The sequence below is a fragment of the Calidris pugnax genome, unplaced genomic scaffold (genome assembly GCF_001431845.1).
Source record: "Calidris pugnax isolate Ruff unplaced genomic scaffold, ASM143184v1 scaffold82, whole genome shotgun sequence".
Lineage (NCBI taxonomy): Eukaryota > Metazoa > Chordata > Aves > Charadriiformes > Scolopacidae > Calidris > Calidris pugnax.
This window is the reverse complement of record NW_015090833.1, coordinates 443788-467488: the sequence shown is the minus strand read 5'-3', so window position 1 is coordinate 467488 and position 23701 is coordinate 443788. Positions and strand designations below refer to the sequence as shown.

The 23701-nt window shown below is 48.1% G+C and overlaps 1 protein-coding gene across 1 annotated transcript in view; it reads right to left on the bottom strand.

Moving 5' to 3' along the window:
* Nucleotides 1-23701, bottom strand: part of ACAP3 (ArfGAP with coiled-coil, ankyrin repeat and PH domains 3) — a 114888-nt gene that overhangs the window by 58030 nt on the left and 33157 nt on the right. The window contains exons 2-4 of the mRNA XM_014941462.1: nucleotides 6713-6770; nucleotides 3341-3460; nucleotides 2775-2828 (exon numbers count right to left, since the gene is read on the bottom strand). Coding sequence (XP_014796948.1) covers nucleotides 2775-2828; nucleotides 3341-3460; nucleotides 6713-6770 — 232 coding nt within the window. The remainder of the gene's footprint in view (nucleotides 1-2774; nucleotides 2829-3340; nucleotides 3461-6712; nucleotides 6771-23701) is intronic.

Below are 23701 nucleotides of genomic sequence, written 5' to 3'. Positions count from 1 at the left end.
CTTTTCTGTCTCCCCTACAAAGCCATCCCCAGTAAAACAGCAGCCCAAGCAATTCACTTTTGGCACCCACCACCAGCAGCCCCAGCCAGCAGCCCAAACCTCTCAAATACTTCATGAGGAGAGGCAGACACCTCCAGAGCACAGCTCAGGGAAGCCCTGGACCATAGCTCCAGGAACCTTTCCAAGCCAGCACTGCAGTCAGAGGTCACTGTGTTTGGATGGTTGCATTGTGAAATGGCTTTAACTAACTAAAATCTGGCTAGTTTGGACACAGACCAGTGCCCTCTGGAGTGGTGTGACCCCCTGGGCCAGCACTAGGGAGGGATGACAAGGGCACTGGAAAAAGTTAAAAACAGAGAGAAGGCAAGAGAGGTGGTAGGACTCAACTCTCTTTTGGCATCTGTCCTCTAAGGCTGCTTTGACGCTTCTTCCTCCTCGTGCACTAAAAGGTGGGAATGCTCAGGAGCTCAGTCTGTTCATCTTCTAAATTCAAGTGAGTTTTATGCTTGAATTTTGCTGAACTAGAATCAGGACATCACCAGGCCCTGTGCTCTAGCAATTAAATCATAGAACAAGCTTTTCCAACCGATTTTTTGGGGGGGAATGTTTGCCCTTCTTTTTAACTTGTTCCAGTTGTACATACTGTCCTGGCCACATTCCTAGAGTGAGCACTGACAACTGCTTCATAGCTGAGATCCGAGACCCGGATGAGCCAAGATACACACACACACACACACAGAGGCACACACACACACACAAAGGAGACAGCAGAAGGCACTAAAAATAACTCCTCTAATTGAAAAGCCGCCGGAGAGGGCTCGAGATGCCGCAGTCATTCCAAAGCCATTTCCTGGACAGGGACTCATGCTGCCGTGCACCGAGGGAGGAGGGTGCTCCCCAAAGGCTGGGGGGAGGGAGGATTTCAGCACGTTTCCCCTTGTGCATGCAGCTGGTGGTAGGGAAACGCTGCCTTTTACAGCCCCTGAGTCACACGTGGCGGGGAGCTCGCCCCTGCTGAGCAGGGTGGGGTGCATGGGAAGGGTTATACCGCATCAGCTGGGGATTTGACAGCTCTGGGAAGGGTCCTTCTGGCTTATTAGTTGGCTGAGGCAAGAGCAATCCCACAAGTGGCACTTTTGGCAGAGGCCAGGGATGCAGGGGAAGCTGCACAGCTGGCGGAGCGGAGCCTGCAGACAGTGTTCTGTGTCCAGAGCTTTCTGGCAGGGACTGCTTCCTCATGGCTGGGCTGCACGCACTCCTCAGCCCAGCCCCTATCAGCACAGCAGTGATGTGATCCCTGGAATGAAGGGGTGGCCTCTCAGGGGCTCATACGCTCCTTGGCAGAAGGGCCTTACATTTTCCGAGGGAATTTGAGCAGCATCAGGGTTTGACTTTCTCTGCTTTGTCACAAACACTCACATTCAAGGCCAAGTTGGACGGGGCTTTGAGCAACCTGGTCTGGTGGGAGGTGTCCCTGCCCAGGGCAGGGGGGTTGGAACTGGATGATCTTTAAGGTCCCTTCCAACTCTAACCATTCTATGAAACACATTTTTTCTCTGATGCTCACACTGGTTTATTCACTGTCTCCCCGCCAACAGCATTGCTGTACAGCTGCTTGACTGTTCCCAAAAACTAAGAGCCCTAGGAAAGCTGCGTATGCAGCACCTCTTTTCCCTGCCCTATTTTACCAGGAAACAGTCTTCCCACCTCCTTCATGAAATAATTAAATAGACTTGATGCAGCTTCTTCTCCAGCTGCACGTGGTTAAACTTGCATTCCAAAAGCAAGCATCGTGCCTAATGTACTTTGACAGGGGCATCGTGGTATAAAAGTGGGTCAGTCCAGTGCTGACACCCTGAAGCTTCCTTCACTTGAAAGCACTTGTGCTTTAAGTTCCTACTGAGTTGCAGACTTAAAATTGTGGGTCTGGCACGGAGCCACCACACATGAAGCTCCTTCCTCTTCTATGAGGTTTACAGATGCTACGGCTGGATGCTTGGGATGGAGAAAGGGCAGATTCTAACCCCTTGGGCTCTGTTAGTGAGACACAGTCAGCTCAGGAGAATAGCCATTGTCTGGGCATTTCCTTCCTTTCATCTCCGTGGAGCATTAACATGTCCTGTGTTATCCTTAAACACAGAGCTGCACACAACTCGCCGAGCACTCCCAGCACCAACTGAACAATGCAGTCCTTTGGGTTTGATCCAGTCACAGCCTTACTGGTGTCCTAATGTCACAAATGTGAATGCTCCAAATCTGCAGCATCAAGGTTCTACATGCTGGTACCAGCCAGAGTCCTGAGACATCAGAGCTCCTCAGGACCCTCTCTCTCCTCACTACAAAATCCTGCACTACCCAAGCAGAAGAAAAGGCATCTGCAGTGCAGGACCTTTGTGAGCTCTCCTCTTCCTTTGATGAAGAGGTCTCTAACCTCACCCTTCTACATATTCATTGGACATCTCTGATCTGCAATGAGCCAAAGACACCCACGCAACAGTACATACCCTTTCACTAAGTGGTACCTCCTCTGCAAGCCTGTGGAAATCCCACTTCCTAGCCTACGTGATGCCTCAGGACTGACCATTGTGAGAACACAGACTCACAGCACATCCAGCTCAATATTCCCAGTCCTGTGCTGCTCTCTTGGCTATGCAGCATTTGGGGTCTGGAACCTGAAACTCCCTTCATGGAGTGCCCGGTACGTCAAGCACAGGAGACCATTAACCAGAGGTTGCCATCAGCACACAAAAAGACAAGAGGAAGCAGCACCTTACCATGTGGTAGTTAATCATTTCCTGCAGGCTGTCTCCAAATTTGTCGAGGCACTCCTGCAAAAAAAGGTAAAGAGAACTGGCAGTGAATAGAAGCAGCTGCCCCTCATCCCCAGGGGCTCAACGGCTGGGAGAGACTCTCATTAAGCCACTGCGGAGCCACCCTGCCATTTGGCAAGAAGGTGTTTCAAAAATGTCTGACATTGAAGCCATAGGCTCCCCATCCTTTCCAGTTTCATGCTGAAATCCACATGTCAGTTGTCGCTCGTGTAGGCTGGTTACCCATGTTTCCTAAGTAGCTGATGCTTACTGACCTAGATTCCAACAACCTTGCCAGCACTGTGGCTTCTTAAAAGTCCAATCCTCCCGGCAAACAATGCATCTCACTCTGCTCTTTCAGCACTGCCTTATCAGACGGTCTCTACATTCCTCCAGAAATAAAATCTCACACTAAATGGCTACTTAAACAGCATAAGGGTCTTGGACATATGGTCCATACACAGCACCAGGAAGCTTAACGCTCCCCAGCCCTCGCTGTGTCCCACTCTCCATCCCAGGGGATGACTTACCGAAATCATTTCATCCTTCTTGCACTGTTGCGACAGGTCCCGGACTCCGCTGACAAAGTGCTTGTTGGTGGTGATGTAGGCTTTGCCCGCTTCAATCATCCCACTGCATAGCTTCACCAGCTGCACCAGGAGAGAGGGGGGAGTGGAAAAATCAAATCTCCACCAACCAAACCAAATCTGTGCCAACGCCACAGCCCACAACCTTTAGAGAGGATGCCATTCACCTTCCTGGTGTGGCTACACGAGTGACCCTTACTGCACGTGGCAGAAACAGGGATAAAATCACACTTCTCAGGGTATGTCATGCTGCCAACATTTCACTTGTCACTGAACACTCCCAGGCTATGCCCTGAGGATGGATGAATCAGGACAGCCCATTTTTTTCGGTGGGTTTCTACTGTTCATTCTCTCCTGAGGCATCAGGGTTGCAATAAAAGGCACCTGATCACACCGACTGACTGGGGGAGGTAACGCCTTGGTGCTGGGGGCAGTGATAAGCTGAGTAGAATCTCCCTGCTGGGAGTCTGCTGCTCTTTGGGATTGTCTTGTCTTGCTGTTCCCTTGGAACAAAGGGAAGCCAGAATTCAGTAGCTTCATGATTTTATATCACATTTTCCTTAAACCAACAGACCAGGACCTCTTAGGCTGCTGCGTGCAGCCAATGAAAATCTAAGTTCCTTCACACGCAGGTTAAAACCATCAAGACTGTAGATAACTATGAATCAATCCCCACCATTCTGCAGCCCAAAGAAACATTGCTGGTGCACGGTGAGGGGTACAGCACATGTCTCTGGGCTGCCTGTCACATAGGACAGTCTTTCTGATGGACCTTGACAGAACTTTGTTCAGAGAAACGTTAACAACTCTAAGCAACCTACAAACTCTCTGGTTCTCATCACCAGCCTTGATGGAGTGAAGTTACCAGTGATGTCACCTGGAACTTGAAGCAAAATGGGGTGGCTTCCTCACTTCACTTAGCTTGCTCCACTACAGGTATAGATCTCCACACAGCCTTTATTAACTTTTGATAATTTAGCAGCTGCAGGGAACGTTCCCAGTCTTCCTAGCCACAGCAAAGTCCCTTGGCATGCCTGGAAGTGGCTGTAAAAACTGGAGCATTATCGTAGCCACAACTCCTGGCCATTAGCCTATCTCCCTTCAGCCAAAGCTTCTTGTAAAAAGTTACATTAAACAACTTAAGATAAACCCAGAAACCAGAGGCCCAAGAGATTTGCAACAGTAACGGCTGGCCGCTGAGCACAACTTTTAATTTTTTTTGTTTCTTTGTTTTTAAATCATCACTGTTCCAGACTTTTTAATCAAGTAAAAAACTTCAGCTGCTGATAATGAACAACACTTGGAACTGAAGCCTTCCATTCTGAAAATCCAGGAGGTTTTTAGGGATATTAATCTCTCTAATGAAAAATATGGCTTTAGAAATCTATCCCTGTCAACCAGCCTCACCTACAGGCTGGGAACCAACAGCTCTCAAGCTTGGCTGGATGTCAAAGCCCCGCTGTAGCACAGTGAGCTGTTTTGGGGCTTGGGGCTTGTTCTATTTATGCAGCCACAAGGCTTTGGGGTCTAATCTATATGCAAACGTTGCAGAACAAGCCTGCTTGCCTCTGTCTGGCTCTGTAAAAATGTATCTATCTGAATGTATAAATATATATACAGTCACACGTGATATATCTGTGTATACACAGCATATACAGTCTTCACTCTTTCACACTCACATCCTCTCCTGTCCACGCAATTAGACAGAACAGCACTGGATGCTAACAGGCTTCTACTACTCCATCCAAGCCCAGAGAAGAAAAGCAAACAGATGCGGTTCCTGTCACATCTGGAGCCCAGACATACACTCCGAGTTTGGACAGACCCTCTGGAAAGGAAATCCAGCCCATTCTGCAACGTGGCGGTTTCTAGCATACCTCTGTGCACACACTTGTGGCCAAGGCTGTGTTAACCAGTAGCTGAAGGTCATGCAGCACAAGCACACTCCCGAGGGGAGCAGTGATGGCTTTGCAGATGGAGCACAGGACAGAATGAAGGAAATCTCTTCAAAACAGCCCAAATCGCCGGTGTTCCCTCGGATGAATCATTTACGCTGCCCTTTACCTCCATTTTTAAACAGGTGTTAAAAGGCTAATCGTTTATAAACTCGGTGCTCGGGGGCACAGTAAAAGGCAGAGAAACAGAGTCAGTCCTTGGCAGCTTGCTGCTCTGAAAGAACTCCTCACGCCAGCTGTTTGGGTACCTCTGAACAACATTTACACCAAGCCCTAGAAGGGCTGCCCTGGGCATCCACCCAGCCGGTAGACAGGAGAGGAGCAGGGCCATCCAAAGCTGATTTATTAGGAATGGGGGTGACTGAATCTTGTCCAAACTCAATGGAACTTCAGTGGCTCTTCAGATGCAAACTCCAGCCTCACTTGCCCTGCACCCAGGCCTGAGAAGGCTGTTGCTGGCAGTGACTGTCCCTGGCACACCAAGTTGTCCAAATCCAGGGGTCACTGACAGCAGTAGTGCTAGAATCTGAGCAAATTTTGCCTCGTGCTTTGTCTTTGGAGCCTTACCCTCTTCCACAGAGGAGAAGAGATAACCTAAATCCCTTTGCAGCTTTCACCAGTGAGACTAGTTAGCTCGTGCAGATAACCATTTCAAGCAGCTTGAGTAGTAAATAGGTTTTATAGGACACAGCTTTGCCTAGGGCTTGTGACTTCAACAAAGCCCATTTCTCCATCAGACGCAGGAGTTTTATCCCTTGCTATAGCTTTGGGAAATCTCACAGATAAAAAGCCAAAAGCTATTCTGGCTCCTCCTCTTCATTTCTCCCTGTTCTCACTTAGAAACAACTTGGCTGACGTCTCAGACATCAGGAGGAGTGGGAGTGGGAAAGTCGCCTTCCATCCTAAAGCTTCTGACTTAGATCCAAACTACCAACTGGGTGTAAAGAATCACCAGCATAAATGCAAAATGGCCAAACTGGTCCCTGAGAGGGTATTTCCAGTGTCTGATTACAGCTGGGGCATGAAGCCTGGCTGAACATCAGACAGCAACCACCATCATCGGTCCGAACCTGGATGTGTCAGTCCCCTGAGATGCAGGACCAGAAGAAGAAGGCCACCACTGAGAATGAGGAGCCCAAGTTTGGACCTCTTGTTTTAACTCCCCTGGCAGTCACAAAGGAGCCTTGACAGGTACCTGTCAGTAGAGGGAGACATGGTCCTGTTGACAAGCCCAGTGTGTGGGACATTAGTCTCCTGACAGCCTGAGATGGGCTCACTTTTTAGAGGAGACTGGTGGGGCCATATTCCTGAGCAGGAACTCATCTGTCCTTCTTTAAACCGCCGAGCTGCCCCATCTTACCTTGTCAAGCTTGGCTTCTATCTCCACCACATCTGTTTCCACTTCATCGATGGTTGCCCTGCAATGACAACAGCAAAAAGAAGCAATTAATTGATTGCTTATGATGAATGGGAAAGAAGCCAAGAAGTCCCAGATGAGTAAAGATCAGAGGGATGAAGGTGTACGTGTGCTGGTGGTGGACGGGAGCAGGGATTCACACTTCCCACTCTGGAGTTTCCTGCTGCTACGTAAGCTCGGGGCTGACTGACCCAGGAGAAGGATCACACCTCATCAGGTATGAATTCCACAGGGCTGGGACAAGAGATGGAGATTATGCTGCTGTCTGCTGTCAGCGTCACGGAGAAATTCAGGTGAGCTGTGGTAGTCATACACCACAAACTCACGTAGAGGCCTTGTTCTGATTCTGATATTACCAATTAACAGGCAATGCTGTTAATTGGCAATAATGCTAAGTGACGCAGAAATAACCATTGTTACACCTTAGCCATCCATTCACATCAGGCACAAATTCCTTGCTTCAGTACCACCAAAACCCACTTTCTAGGCTGTGACCGTGCCTGAAGGGCAGCCACATGGTGAATTATGTCCTTTGAACCTTAGGAACCATCACTCAAGCAGAAACACCTCTCGGTGCTTCTGTCATTGAGCACCCTAAGTCTCTTTCACACACGTGGGGCTTTGCTTCCATACGGATAAATCTGCTCCGTGATTATCGGATGTGTTTTCTTTCCACGTCACCGGACAGATGTGACAGTAAGAGGCTGTTGGAATCCAGCTGCAAAGGTCACCAGGCCTCCCTCCCAAAGCGAAATATTACCATGACATCAGCCATTTGCAAGAGGCATTCCCAGGCTGAGGCACGTGGGATGGAATGACTTTTTTGAGTCGATCAGTGAGCGCTGTAAACCTGAGAATTTCCCTTCCCGAGCCGCTCACTGCCACACGGTGTCTGTACTTGGATGTTTGTTTCTTTAACCACACACCTGGAAATGCGGTAAGCCTCACGCCACCGAGGATACACAGTCCAAATTTCACTGCAAGGAGCTGCTTAAGTTTGTGGGCTTCTAATTGAAAAGGTTGGTTCCTGAAATATTACACTCAGGCTTTAAAAAAAATCCAGCACTGACCACGTGCCAGCTGAAAGACCAGCAGGGGAGAGATGTCACTTAGAGCCACACAAATCAGTACTGCTCTCTCAGCAAAAGGACAGGACACCCACAAACCAAAGGGAACAGCAAAAGTCCTCAAGAAACCATTAGAGGATGTAGTAACTCTGTGTCTCTGAGGCTCTCGGGTGTCTTCAGCAAATTAGTGATGATGAAGACAGCGACTGTCTTCACAAAAGGACACGCTTCTAAGAGAAGCAAGGAAAGATTTAAGCAGAAAGCCCAAAGGATTACAGAGCTGGGGGCTAAACCTAGATTTCTGCCAGGCTGAGGAAGGGTTCAGGCCAACAGCACGGTACTTGTACATACCTTACAAAGATTACACACACCCACAGTAGCAGAGCACGCCCAGTAACATCTATTCTAAGCATTCTTCAATGGGAAATACGTATAATACCTTACACGGGTGTGTGCAGTCCCCATCTGTAAGCTGTGAGACAGCCAACATTTGCTCCAGTCCTATGTAATCCGGGTGGAGCAAAGAGGAGAGAGTCTGTCCTCACACAGTACGGGAGTAAAAGAGAAGACCCGACGTTCTCAGGTCTGTCCAGGAGACCTTCAGCAGCTTCAGACACACAGACTGCAGGAGAAGGCAGCTTTTCTACCCACCATGAGAACCCTCCAAAGCCTCACGCGGGCTGCGAGCAGCCAGCTGACTGGGACATCCTGTGCGGCAGCTCTTTGATTAATGACAGCCCAGGCCAGGTGATGTCATATGATGGCTCTTTGATTAATGACAACCCAGGCGATGTCATATGATCATGGGAACTCCCCTCCCCGCACGCCAGCCCTGGCTTTTCCACAGCTCTGTACTTCAGGAAGGTGGCAGGTAACTGGTAACATGGTGGAGCACATCAAAGCCCCTTCTGACACCACTGAATCCCAAGAAGTTGGAGTTGGTAGGAGAGCCAGGAGACACTGACACACTGCCCTGCAAACCAGAAGGCTGGAAAGGCTAAATAATACATGAAGAATCAGTGATGGAGAAGGACAGGTTAGCACCCTTCCCCAGCAGACCCTCAGTCTTCTCTGTTGGCTTTGCTGGAGGCAATGGAAATAACTACATTTTCCCTGTTGGGCCACTTGATCACTTTGTCCTTGACACTGTTCAATAAAGCAGCTTTTACATCTTGGTTCAGATTAAGATTTGCAATGAGAATTAAGACTCCTCTCCCTAGTGTCCTTTTAAACAGAATTTCCCTTGGTTTTCCAAGTCCTAGGCAGTTTGTAAAACTCCAGTTCATTTGGCTGCCTTTTCCCAGTAGCAGGTGAAGACTCAAGAAGTGATGAAGTTGCCTTGGAAAAGGAGCACCCAGGAGTCTGAAGTTTCTGGGGCAGGGATTATCTCTTCTTAGGACTGCATAGCACTTAGCACAGCAGTGCCCTGTGCCTCCTGGGGCCTCTGTTACAACATCAGTATAAAAAGGTTAATCTTTTCTTTGCCCATGACTTGCTGACTTGTGAGAAGGAGGTCCTTTCTGCTGCCTTGAGACTTCAGATGTTTTTACTGACGTCTACACAGGTACTTGAAGACCAGGAGCACTGAATGCCTCAGCCATTTGACATACCCTCCTAGAAGTGGCACTAAACCCTCAAAATACATTTCCAAGAACTTCTTCATTCCCTGGAGTTGCTCGCTGGGGGTTCCCAGCCACGCAACCTGATGTATTGCTGGTGGTGGTCACCTGTTCCCTGTGTGCTACAGGAGATCTGAATCACCCGGTTCCTCACGTGCTGAGAGACACTGCCCCAGCCCCAGGCAAAGCTGGCCCCACGCCGAAGCCTCCACACTCTGGCTCCATCCCCACCTTGCAGATGCTGCCTGGTATTGCTGGTGGGGAACCCAGTTCTAAACAGCCCATTGCTGCTTCAAGGGAGTTAAACAAAGCCCTGAATCTGAGTGACCTCAAAGCCTGTGGATCTAATAACCAATCTGTTGAATCTAAATTGGCTGCGTGTTCAAGAACTGTGATGTAACGGCTGTAACTCTCCTCCAGAGACCACTGTCCTCCCCTTCCACTGCTCTTTTGTTCCCAGATTATATTACCTACAAGCAGAGGAGCATCTCCTCCATCAGTGCCCCCTTCCATTAAAAATCTCTTCTAGCCTGTGGTTTGACCACGCTGCTCCCAGCTAGGGAGGGCAGAAGGGGGATGCTGGGCATTTACAGGCCACTCATGACTCCTCTGCAGGCCTCTCCTCATCTGGTTTCTTTTAACAAGTGAGTCCAAAGGAGAAAAAGGGGTAGATCTGCTGTTCTGAAATGAAATGTGTTGTTCTTCAGCCCTGTGAGAAGTGAGAAGCACCGAAACCCTGCCAATGCTGTGCAAGGAAAGGATGTGTCTCTACTCCCTTCATCCGAGAGCTCTTGATGTCATCCCAGCAAACAATACTCCCTACATCTTAACATAAGCCGAACATCAAATCCAGAGGAAGCAGGCAAGGTTATTAATCACCATTATATATCGCAGCAGACAGTCTGGAATCTGCTTTCATTCAAAAATACCGGATGCCAGAAAATACAACTACTGCCTACAATTGGCTCCTCTACTTCCTGCCACGCAAGGAGGAATACATACTTACACACAGCTCGCTACCTGCTGAGCACTTTAAATGAAGCCTATTTCTTACACCCTCCCTCTCTGAAGTTGTAGTATGGCTGCTCAGGAGGGTACCCGATCCCTGGTCTTCTCCTGTACCTGGAAGGAAGCTGGCAAGAAACCAGGACAGAGCGGGCAAGACAGCAAGAAACGACACGTGTTCAAAATAGGCTTTTTCACTGACAGTTCCTCAAAACTGCAGATAGCGAGGGACTAAAACAGCACCCACTGTGGCAGGAGCAAGGCTTTGTGTGTAGGTCGTATTTGTGCAGGAATTCATTGAAACAACTCCCCAGCAAGGAACACTTTTGTACAGAGTCCCAAGGCCTGACTTTGCTGCAGTTTGCAGAGCTCTCAGGTTCCGTTATGCAAAGGGAGGGAACCGCTCACTGCAGGTTTACAAGAAAGTATAATTTTCGGTGATAACAGCAGAAACACCAAGTATAGTGCATCCATTTCTTTTTTTGCCCTTTTGTTGTTTAAGAACTAGCTCTGTCTTGGCACGACACTGTAATGCCAGCCTTTGCTTTCTACAAATACCTCTCTGTCCCGCCACAGGCACTCGGAAAAGAAGGAATAAGGACATTATGGAAAATTACTAACACAGCTCGGTGTCCAGCACACAGCGTTGCCACCACTGTCGTTCCAAGCTCTGGCCCGACTCAGGGACTCCTATAATGTGAAGCTGTGATGCTACTACCAGACGGTGGCTTAGGTCCCACCAGCCAAGCACCTACTAGAGAAAGAGCCATTGTACTTCCCTGTTTTCCTGTCTGCTGGACGTTGCAAACTCTAACACAAGGGCCAGACCACAGTCTGATGCCATTAGAGAATGAGGGTCTCATTATTCTCTCATTATTCCCTTGCTGTGTTGCAGTGCCCACCTGGCCTGGCATCCCTATTTCCTTCCTCCCGATCGCTCCATGTACAACTGGTACCCATTGCTGCTGGGCAAAAAAGACAAAAAATCAAAGAGACAGATCTTACTGTAAAGCCCCTTTGACAGTTCAGCAAAGGTTATTTTAGCAGGTGTATTTAACAGTGGTCTTTTCATTGGCTTGCAAATAACATTTAATGGGTTATGAGTGTTTAGGAATTTCTTTATTTTTCAGTCCTGCTGCAGTGTTCCTGGTCTTAGACACTTCAAAGGATGGGACATCCACAGCTTCTCTGGGCAACCTGTTCCAGGGTCTCACCACCCTCACAGGAAAGAATTTCTTTCTAGTGTCTAATCCAGATCACCCCTCTTTCAGTTTAAAACCATTATCCCTCATCCTATCACTACACTCCCTAATAAAGAGTCCCTCCCCATCTCTCCTGTAGGCTCCATTCAGGTACTGGTTACTGTGGGGTCAATCCCTCATCCTATCACTACACTCCCTAATAAAGAGTCCCTCCCCACCTCTCCTGTAGGGTCCATTCAGGTACTGGTTACTGTGGGGTCGGCACAGCTAAGTGACTTTGCCTTTCTGTAGCAGCAGCAGAAAGTGCTGTCATGAAGATTTCAGTCCTCTGTGCCACAGCAACAACAGCCCAGGAACCTTCTCCAGCAGACTGGAAAAGAAAGTGCTGGGTAGCCTTTTCTTTGCCTTCCCCCAACACTTCTTCCAACCTCTTCCTTGAGCACCCCTCTGGGAGCAGCCTCTAGAATCCAAGCAGAAACCTAAACTCCTCAGCCGGACCGAAAATTAAATCCTGGTGAGTCATTATGGAAGTACAGACTCCCTTGTGCCCGGGGCTCTGGCCACAATCGATCTGCTACCAGCTCTTTGAAAACACGGCCAAAAAAGAAGCTTCTTTCTCTCTCTCTAATAATGTGGTGCTCGAGCTTTACTGCAACACATATGGCTGCCCTATACGAACGGCAGCCTGGCTGTGCCAGGGGCAAAGCTGTTGAAAGAAAAGGAATAATTAAAGAGCTTCTTTCAGGCAATTTTTTGCTCTTGCAGCTATTTTTGTTCTCTGGATTTGGAAGTCGTGTGCCTTCATGCATCGCACTCTTGCTGCCAGATTCAATTTTTCCACTTGGTTTCTTCATGCTTCTGATAGCTGGACAGAATAACCAGCTAAAAGAAAAAGAGAGATGGGATTTCTGGGGATGCTTTTCTTTTCAGGAAGGCAACAGCAGCCATCATTTAATCTACAGACATGAGCTAGAGCCTTGGGCAGCAGGGCGGTATAGCAGCATATTTCCTGCCAGAAGGTGGAGAGAGCATCTATAATTTACTCCCCATTTTTATTGTAACCTAAGAAAAGGAGCTGATATATTTGGACTCTGCGTGGAGGAGGAAGACATTTTGGGTCTGGTATCCACTAAGGTATGAATACAACTGACTGTGGCTGGGAGACCATGAAACTTGAGCTTTATATTTGGTGTACGGATTTGATATTAAAGGTTCCAAGTGTTTGATTTCAAGGACAGCGACCTCAGGGACCTATTCAATTCCAGGACTGTAATGGAGTTCCAGCTTCATTACAGGAAGGGTGAACATTTATCCATCCTTTCCAGTTACATGGTGCTTTTCTATCTGAATGAAGTCCTTGGGGAGATGAATTATGAGGCTGAGATGTGGTTAGGGGTACTGCAGCCATGCATTCATCCTGGATAAGCTGTAAGTGGAAGACAAAAGGGTCTCAGTCCTCAAGCAAGTGCCTAACTCCTACCCTGCAGTGTCTTTTCCCATACACCTGGTCTTGTTGGCCAGGGATTTGTCTTTCTACAGCTCTGGCCCTTTGCTTCTTAGAAAGCAACATAAGCTCTCCAAGAGCTGGGAGAAGGCTGGAGCAGAGCAGCAGTGCAAAACCAGAAGCAGTTCAAGTTCCCCCCTTCATTATGATCTGTGCTATTCTGGTACATTGCAAACAAGCTGGTAATTAGCTAAAGCAGCATTAACTGAGATCCTTTTGACAGACCCAGCTTCATAAGCAGCATTAACTGAGATCCTTTTGACAGACTCTGCTTCATACAGCCAGGGCAGGCCCAGCACATTTGCTCCAAAGAGGTAGAAAGCTTGGGGAAAGAGATTATACTAGATTATTTAGCACCTGATTTCCCATCCTTCAAGGGTACAACATGCCTAAATCCATCCCTGGGCTTTTGGGGTTCAAAATGTCCTTATCCTGCTCACTGATGGAGTTGCAGAGTCTGCTGATCAGGCTTCCCTAGAGAAATAACAGGTTTCAGTGCAACTGCTTACTGCAGAACATAGGCAGTGGGCTAAACTCTCCGCCAATTTCATTCCCAAATTTAAATCCTCCCACCACTCCACCAGCGTGTCACAGATAAAAGGCAAAACCCTTTCAGTTACACAAGCGAGCTGAGGACCTGGAATAACTCCATGGGGATGAGTAATGCCACCTCAGCACTGCTGAGCTCCACTGCTCCATCCTGAAGGAACCCAGACGTGAGATGAATGGGCACGGCAAGCGGCCCCAGATGATCCTGACTGAACCTTGCCATGATCCTGAACCACACTTGCCATGTCCACAGCACTTGTGGCTTCCAACACCAAGAGAAAACCCCAGGCAGAGGCAGCAGCTGGAGTGGGCACCCAGGGATGCTCAGCACTCAGGGCTCACACGCTCGCCCAGCTGGAGGCATCTGGCTGGGAAACCAAGCGATCCCGACAAGGGAGAATTGAATCCCTTCACCCAAAAAAGCAATGTCCCGATTGCTGGGCGGCTAAAAGCTGTGTAGTCATGTCCTGGCAGGGTGCCCTTCGTGTTTCCTGATGCTCTGCTCTTCCTGCTAATGCTTTTCCAGCCCTTGGGCTATTTCAGTCATGAGGGGAGAGAAAACAATCCACGACCTCATCTGCTAGTTGTTCAGTGCAAAGGGGAGCCCTTCCAACTACAGAGATGAAGCTTGAGTTCCCTCGCTCAGAGAAATCAGCAATTCCCCACAGTCCCGAGGGTTTTGCCTTGTGAATTTTAATTTGTCCTTTAAAGAAGCCATTCAGAAGCATGATTTGTATGTGACAAAAATCTTCCCAGAAGCATTTTTACATTCCATGGGGACAGGAATAATAAGCTATTCTGCTATCAGAGACAGATGTGGCAAGAACACATCTGCCTTTCCCCTCTTGTGGCTTGGTTTTACTAACTTTCATTGGATGGTCCAAGCCAAGCACCAAGAGAATAATCGCCCACATCCAAAAAGTGATCAAAGCAAGAAAATCCCACTGGTAAAATGATGCAGAAATCAAGTTGTTGGCATCTCTACAAGCTGAGGCTGAGTGTAATTCTGTGGGTGCCCAGAACTGCTGTGTCTGGGGTGCAGTTAGAAGGACAGAGCTGGTAGAAAAGGATGGACAAAACCAGAGGGGGAAGGACACCCTGACAGTGGGGCACTGGCTGTGACAGGTCAAGCACAAAGCCCCCTTTTTAGTGAGATTATCATTAGTCACCATTTGCTTCTGACTCTGCTGAAAGGGTTTCTGACGAGCGGAGCACTGAGCAGGCCTAATGAAGCTGTCATTAGCTGCCAGGTAAGTCATCTCTCAGCCTGAACTCCCTCATCACTAAATTGATAAACATTTGCTTTACGGTGACATTGTGAGTATCTGGTGATTAATCCCCATTTGGCAAGCTCCGGGGGATCCTCAGGTGACAAGCTGACTACAGCAAAGAGCAGTCATGTATTCGATAAATATATTTAGCATTAAACAATATCGTATTACTAACCAGCTCAGGCATGAAGTGACCAACAGACATTTCTCAGAGAGGCCTGTCTGCATTTTTCACATTTCTTTTTCTTCACGATGGAATACTGCTCATGGTTTTCTTGAAATTTTGCATTAACTGAGTGCCTCTGACATAAACACACAAGTGTTCTATACGAAGGCAAGTACGGCAGAAACCCAACACCAAACTAGGTATTAAAAAGTAATAAAACCACCTAAAACCGCTTGGTTACCTCTGGCAACTAGATGAAGAGGAGAACCGAAAGAACATAAAATGTAATTCCAAATTATTAGCTGCTATAATAGCAGCTACTTACATTTGCAGCTGTCAAAGCAACTCACAAAACCGACTTAATTAAACATGCCCTTCTTTTTCCTTGGGAAGCGCATTTGGTTTTCCTCACTTTTCTGGCAGGGAAACTGAGGCACGAGAATACAAAGACTAAGACTATTTTTTTTCAGTATTGAAGTTCAGAAAAACACAGGGCTATTTTCTGCCTGCAGTCACCAGATTACAGGTTGTTAAATTGGTCAAGGAAAGGACTCATTTGTCCCTAAGGTACATTTCTATCCAAAGGCCACCTCCTTCACCACCTAGAGAAAAGCTGCATTTTCACAGCTTTAAAGCATGTAAAAAGCATCTCGGAGGTCCTTGGCTTTCAAAAAGTGCCCACCAAAAGGAGATACATCTCTTTGGAGCCACATGGCTCTGCTCTGCATGAGCTGACCCTGCTCCAGGTGGCATCAGCAGGACACGTGGGGTCCCAGCTCCTGTTGCACAAAACGTGAAGACAACCCTTCCACCCAGCAGGAGCAGGAACATTTCCCGAGAGCTTCCCTCCACCTCCATCAGTGCCAATTCTAACTCCAGCTGATTTGTGACTCTTACACATGCGATTTAACTGCTACATGGTGTTACCATTCCCTTACAAGCTGCCCATAAAACTCTCCCCCAGTTGGAGAGGAGAAGCTGGACCCTTGAACCTCGAGTGAAGCCCCACCTGCAGACCAGCTGTTTCCAGCTGCTGGCTCAGATGCACGTAGGCTGGCTCAGTTTTAAATCTCTCTTGCTGTAGATGAGTCATACACGAAACAGGAGCACGACATTCAAAGCAGTGCTTTTATACCTTGTGCTATACCTGATCAACACGTGGAGTGGGCTGGGTAATTCCTCAAAACCCACCTCGCAGCAGGAATAACCGCACGCATGTGCGCACCAAACCCACTCTGCTCCCAGCACCAAAAAATGACTGTTAAATCCAGGAAAATAGCTAATCCGTGCCTTGCAGTGACAACTCCTCCACAGAAACATCTTCTGTGGCCGGGAAAAGGGCTGCCTCATGAGCCTAATGTGTTTGGAAGTGAGCCACTGGCATGTTCGGATCAAAGGCAATGTTATTTAGCCACCGGAGCATTCAGATCTCTGCTTAATATAGCTCCACATCAGGCTGCTAAGGGCCCTACACTACGTGTCACTCCAGTGATGTTCAGGGTCTCCCTTAGTTTAATGCTGTGGGACAGAATGAAACGTGGTCTTCCCAGGGCAAAGGACAGGAAACAGGAATTCCTGGATCCTACTCCCGCAGGCCACAGCATCCATTGGAGACCACTTACCAGTCTCTGTGCCCCATTATCACTCTTCAAAGGCAGAGAAAAAGGAATCCTTCCCCCTCTCACAGAAGTGTTTGGAGGATTTAATAAATAGCAGCGGCAAAATGTTCAGAGAGTGAGAAGCTGGAGGTGTGCAAAGCCGAGTTGTTATTATTATTTATTAAATCTGACTGTGTTCTATTTGAAATGGTGTGAAACCAGCATTTGCCTTGGTGAGATTAGCTCTGCCCCTAACGAGACAAGGATGTTTGGCACAGACACAAGTCATTTCTCATTCAGCTCCTTCTTCCAGAGCCATCAGCAGCCTGACAAGGGCACTAACAGCTGCCAAACTGCCTTCCAAAGGAGCACAGACTTTCTCTAGAAATTAAAATAAGGTGAGCGTGTTCCTTCAAGGAAAGGGGGCCTGCAGGGGAGGATGGGATTTTAAGTACCGCCTCCATATCCTCCTCTTCTGCAAGATATTGCATTTCTGGAGGTTTAAACTGAGATGAGGTAAAAGCCAAGCACTGCCTTTGGATTATTTGATATTTTTTTTTTTTTGCAAGAGAGAAAAGTGCTGCTGTCATTGCATGGTGAAATCATGAAATTGCATGTGGATGATCCTACAGCAAGTACATTAGTCTCACTTCTTTTTGTTGGCTATTACTGTGTGACACAAAAGAGAAAAATAAGGAACCTGACCTAGAGAGACAGCAGAGCCAGCACAACTCTAAAACAAAGTAGTTATTAACCTCCCTAAATACCCATCTGAAAGCTTCTGTGCCCTCTAGTATCCCCTGCTCTTCCTCCTTTCTTCAAAAGAATAAGTATACTTTGCATCTCTCCGTCAATGAGAGCAGCCAGCACCATGGCAACAGCTCCATGGTGACAATATCCATGACAACCAGATCCTGCAATTGCTGTGGCTTCCCCTTAAAAACGAGAGCTTGATTTGCATGGCTTTTTGCATTTGCTCATGGAAATAGGACGGGATCGGTTACGAGACAGTTAAGCGTAGTTAAAGGTTCCTGAGGGTCAAGAGCAGAGGATACAGGATGGTGCTGGAGATGTAAGTTCTGGGGAGTAATGAAACTGGTCGGTGTCATTAAATACCAGCTCAGCATCCCAGCTCAGCTGGAGTGTGGGCTGGAAAGCGAAGGCAGTCTAGGTGAGGTGCTTTAAGGCTACAGCCCCAGCATGTTTGCAGTTCTCATACACGAGCCATGCCAGCAAACTGCCATTTCACACACACATCACTTGTTAAAATACTGGAGATTTCAGTCACTTTGCTGGTGCTGGTTCCACCAGGCTCAACAAGCATGATCCCACAGGAGTACATCCCAGAGGGATGTGAGAAGGGACTGAGGAGGTCCCCTGGATGGGAACACAGCCTCCTTCCACTAATGCCAGCCATTCCTGAAACCAAAAGCTCTCTGAAAACATGAATGGAGCCTTATATGCTCACATGCTTCGCACATATACAGCTTAGGTGGGAAAACTGAGGCACAAAAACCTCCACACCTCCATTCATCCGCTTCAGAACACCTGGCTCTCCACATGGTGGAGGGAACAAAAAAATAAAGGAGCTACGTTGATACTTGAAAACTCTGTGTACAACTGCGGGAAGTCAGATCCCATGTATTCAATTGTTGCCTGGGTTTAAGTTTGCTGAAAGGAGTTGGTTTCATAGTCTTGGATCTGATGTGTTGCCTGGGTTTAAGTTTGCTGAAAGGAGCTGGTTTCATAGTCTTGGGTCTGCACAAATTAGTCACAGCACTGTCCCCAGTTGTCTCACTGGTCCCTGCTTCCTTCCAGAGAGGAACCAGTTCAGCTGATGTTGACTCCCTTGGGCCTTGGAGTCTATTGTTCTTTCATCAACACCAAGATCAGGACAAACTAGATTAAAGTTCAGTTGGGTAGAAGGCCCACGACTTCAGCAATCCTTAAATTGCATTTCAGAGCAGCAAGTTTTCAAAGTGCAAGCTTCGTTTCTCTTTCTGTGGATCAATGGCAAAGCTCTGCGTTTAGCACCAGGAGGATGAAATCCCATCTTTCTTATAGTTGTGAGGGTTCCTGATTTTACAGATGGCAGTCTGGATCACGAGAAAGTGACATTGGGAAAAATACCCCTCCATCAGCCCCTGAGCCCGCTGCTACCTGCTCTCACCCATCCTTGTCAAGCTTCTGAGCAGGTTCATTTGCTTCCTTCAGATTCTTGGGAAACGCAGCTTGTCCCCTTGTTATTTATCCCCTTTTATCCCTCCCTGCCTGCGCGCAGAGGGGGAGGGAGTTCCCCGCAGTCCCCGCTGGCTGCAGCACTCTTACACAAAGGAAAAGTAAATGTTTATCTGGTTCTTTGGTATGTATATCACTGCTGGGCTTTCAGCTCAGGAGAGAAGCCTTGCTGCAGCTGGAGTTAATGCCTTGGAATACCATATTCCAAGGGGGGGGATCCAACCAGGCTGGGGAGAGTGACTTGGAGCAGGAGTCTGGGAGGCAGCGCTCCCGGGTTGAATCCTTACCTCTGGCAGTGACTCACTCGTGTCATCCAAAATAACTCATCATCGCTCCCTGCCTTGGCTTCCCCAGCTGTAAAATGGAGCTGCGTTCACAAAGCCGCGCTGTGAACTCCACTTAATGACAACTGCACCGCACTCAAAGGCCTTCAGATCAAAGATACTGCGAACAGATTACTGTTAATATTGCCAGAGATTTATTAACACACCCCTCGTGCTGACAAGTCAATAGCCTTCCCAAGCAGAAACGCTCGACACAGTGCAAACACTGACCTAGATTTTGAGTAGTTACGCTGGAAACTGGCACATGTGATGCTTTTGCTCTCTGGCTTTCGAGTCAGCAGTATTCAGGTAGGCAGAGAATACAGAGCCATCCCTTTACAGTGTTAGCAAGACCACACCAAACATTATTCTCTCTTTTTCCATCCCCAGACTGAGCTCTCCACTGCTTGAGTGGAAGCAGAATGTTTTCTAGGTGCAAAACAAGGTCTGAAACACCCCAGGACACTTCACCTTCCATTTGGAAAAGGGCAGTGATGCTCACAAATCCTTGGTGACTCGCTGTGGCACAGAGTGAACATGGGGATCACTACACAGGGTGGCAAAGACCAGTCTTGTGACCCCAACAGCGACCTGTCTGCAAGTGGAAGAAATTCCCCTAACACATCAGTTCAGTCATCAATGGAGAAGAGGAGAAAAGAGCCCTTTCCTGACCCTCTCAGTGAACAGGAGTATGAGCTATGGTGTTGGTGTGCCTCATCTTGCTTGCCTCGTCTGCGTGGCTCACTTAGAGCATCCATGAAGCTCTCACCCCAGACAGCCCAGTTCTTGCAGTGGGCTGGTTCTGGCAGGGACACAAATCACAAGGCACAGGCGAGTGACAGCATCCTTGATACCTCCATGATACCTGGAGGAGAGACTCGCCAAGGACAAAGCTTCCTTTTGACGCTTGAGGTCTCACCACCCACCTTCACCGCAGGTCACTAAAGGCCTTATAGTCTCCTGCTCCACGTGGAAAGACAGAGGCAGGGAGAATAAATAACCACACGTGCTTACACAGCAATCCAGTGCCAGGTGTGAGAGTACTTACTCCTGGGGCACTGTTTTTTGCTCTGGTGGCAACAGTTAGCCAGTGGGAAAGCTACCAAAGGTGGGTTAACATCATGACCTTCACTGGCAAAGGCTTAGAGGAAAAGTCCTGGAGGTTTCAAAGGGTGTGGAAATGCAAAGTCCTCAAGCAGATACTTGATTTTAAACCTGTCTCTCACTCCCACCAAATTCAATGGGATTCCACATATATGCCCAGTGCTAAGCACATGCTTCACCCAGCTTGCTGAGCTGGAACAGGAATCAGAGTGAAGAAATGCCTTTGTAAAACCAGTTGCACTGGTATAGCTTGTAGAATGAACTAGATCCAGAGATATGCCCAGCAAGGAATAAACTACCGAGTTAATGTTCCAGGCTGCTACCCTTAAACCCCCAGGTGCCTCGCTGTCCCAAGGACAAGAGATGGAAGACATGGAGGGCCTCATGCTGAGCTGGGTGCATGAAGCGCTCACGGTTGTTTCTAGGTTTTCTCCATCTGCATTACTCAGCATTAAAGAGCAATTTGGTGCAGAGCACAGGAGGTGTGCACGCTAACAAACTGGAGTCCCACGAAAATGCCAGCCACGCAATTTGGTGCAGAGCACAGGAGGTGTGCACACTAACAAACTGGAGTCCCACAAAAATGCCAGCCACAAAGCAAGTGTCTTCATTGCAGCTGAGCATCTCAGGCCAGCCCCGACAAAAGGCAAAGAGTCCTTGCCCCAAGCCACAGCAGGTTCCAACTGGAGCTTGCTACATTTCTCTAAATAAAAACATGCTCTCTACGCTTTTATGCAAACAAACAAACAAACAGTAAAGCCAGGCACAAAAGTGAGGATGAGGTATTGTGTCCCTTTCATTTCTGCCACTGCCCAATGCAAGGACACCACAAACGTCCTTGCCCATGGAACTGCATTGCTCTGTGACTCCAGAAGACACACTTCCAAACACATGACATATCTTAAAATAAGAAGCACGAAATCCTTTTTATTTGCCTGTGGCTATTGGGCTTTTCTCTGCAACAATTAAGTCTTTGATTTCTCTGGGTCCCATGTGATCCCTTGTTATCAGAAGCTGCAACTGTAAAAAAAATTAAATATCAGAAACTAATTATCAGCTCCTGATCCTCAGCAACCTAAAAGAATGACTGCTATGGCCTATGGAGAGGGGAATTTGGGCAGCAGTGAAAGTGGACAGCATGGGTCTTCTAGCATGAGACACTGAGACACACTCTCCCCACTCCTGCCACAAATATAATCCCTAATTCTGAGCCAGGAGGGCAGGACATGTGCAGAATTGTCATGCACAGTGAGTTAGGCAGGTGGGTGGTGAATTGCAGAATTGACTGTTAAATGTCGACACATTAAATGCAGGCCTTAAATCACATCCTAAATGTTTACCTGCACCTTGTCACTGATCTACACCACATTCATAACATAAGAACATAGAGGAAAATCTTCTGACATCAGTAGGGATTAAAGAGGTTTTCATTTAGAAAACAAATCTGGTTTCTGCAAAACAGCCAAGCCTTGCACCTTCCTGGTAACGGTGTGAGACTCAGGGCTTGTGACACACCAGAATTCCACAGAAAAAAGTTGTTTTGGAGAAAAAGCACTGCTGGCAGATATTAGGTGGACTCTGCTATTCTGCACAAGCCTTCTGCCTCGAACCAGAAATAGCTGGACTGCAGATGTGCGCAAGATTTTGTTTAGTCTATCATGGTTATTGCTGCGGAGAAAACTTTGTTTTACTCCTAAATATTCATTTTCCCACACACATGCACGACCACAATGCACACACACACACACACAGTTTGGCGGAAGATGTAGAGCCTGCTTGTTTGAAACCTCAAGCTGGAATATAACAGCATTTCAGAGAGATTGATGGGAGCCAGAGAACAGAAAGTGGGAAAGACACATTGGCAATAACAGGGGATGCTGCAGGTCAGGGAGGGGGGCCAGGAGAGCGATGCAGAGAGGTGAGGGTAGATCAGCAAAGGGAAGTGCAAGAAAGAAGGAGAAAAGTGCTTTTGCTGTGTGTCAGGGGCAGTTTCTGTTCATACAAAGTGGATGTGAAGCACGGCTGATTTACACCAGCTGGGAATCCACCCTTCAGCACTGGTTCTGTGCCTTTGCAGCCAAAGAGAGTTTTGCCACGAGGCTCCAAGAGATCAGCCCGTTCCTTCCTCTGCCTCTTTGTGCTTCAGAACCTTGGGCCCTGACCCTGCACCTGGCCTGGCTCTGAATCCTTCTTGTCCCTGGATGGTCCAAAGTGCCAAACGAGAGAGAAAGAGGGACTGTGGCGAGAAAGCCACACAGACAAATGCAGAGCAAGGCAAACGTGCAGATTTGCCCATGGCAGGTGTCCCTTTGCTGCGATGGCAGTGATAAATGTCACCCTGACCTCCTAAACACAAACACACACTCAACGCACACTTCATCTCTTGTTCCCATTAGCTCCGGAACAGACAACCACACAGGGCCTATTCTGCGGGCACAGTATCATCTTCCACTGATTACTTCTTGTCCCCCTGCCTCGACGGTGAATTTTGAACTCATTAGCGTCGCTTGCTAATAGCTCTGCACGTGGAGCCCAGGCACACTGGGGGATGCAGACAATGTCCTCCCTTGTGGCCGCCGCCACAGGAACTCCATTGTGAGCCCCGACACTGGGGCTGTGTTCCCCTTGGCCGGCTCCCCAGGCTTCTCCCCGCTCCGCGAGATTTCCCGACCCTCTGCCAAGGCTGAGCCTCACTGGCCTTTTCAGAGCCGGGGTTTTGCTTTACAATTCCCAGCACAGCACTGCTGTCCCCACAGATCCATTGGCAGGGGCGACGTTCCCAGCTCCTGATGGCATCTGAGCCCACGGTCGCCCCATTCTGCTGGAAGTACAGGGCCCGGACTTTCTCCCCAGAATTCTCCCTTGTGAACCCCAAGAGGTTTGGGAGAGGTGTTTGGCATTTGGTACTCCTCACTGGGACAGTTGTGACCAGCCTTTTCATAGAATCATAGAATCATAGAATTGTCTAGGTTGGAAGAGACCCTTGGGATCATCGAGTCCAACCATCTACTCTACTCTACAAAGTCATCCCCTACACCATGTCCCTCAGCACTGCATCTAAACGGCCCTTAAACACAGCCAGGGATGGTGACTCCACCCCCTCCCTGGGCAGCCTGTTCCAATGCCCGACCACTCTTTCGGTGAAAAATTCTTTCCTAATGTTCAATCTAAACCTACCCTGTTGGAGCTTGAAGCCGTTCCCTCTCGTTCTGTCACTAATTACCTATGAGAAGAGACCAGCACCAACCTCTCTACAGTGTCCTTTCAAGTAGTTGTAGAGAGTGAT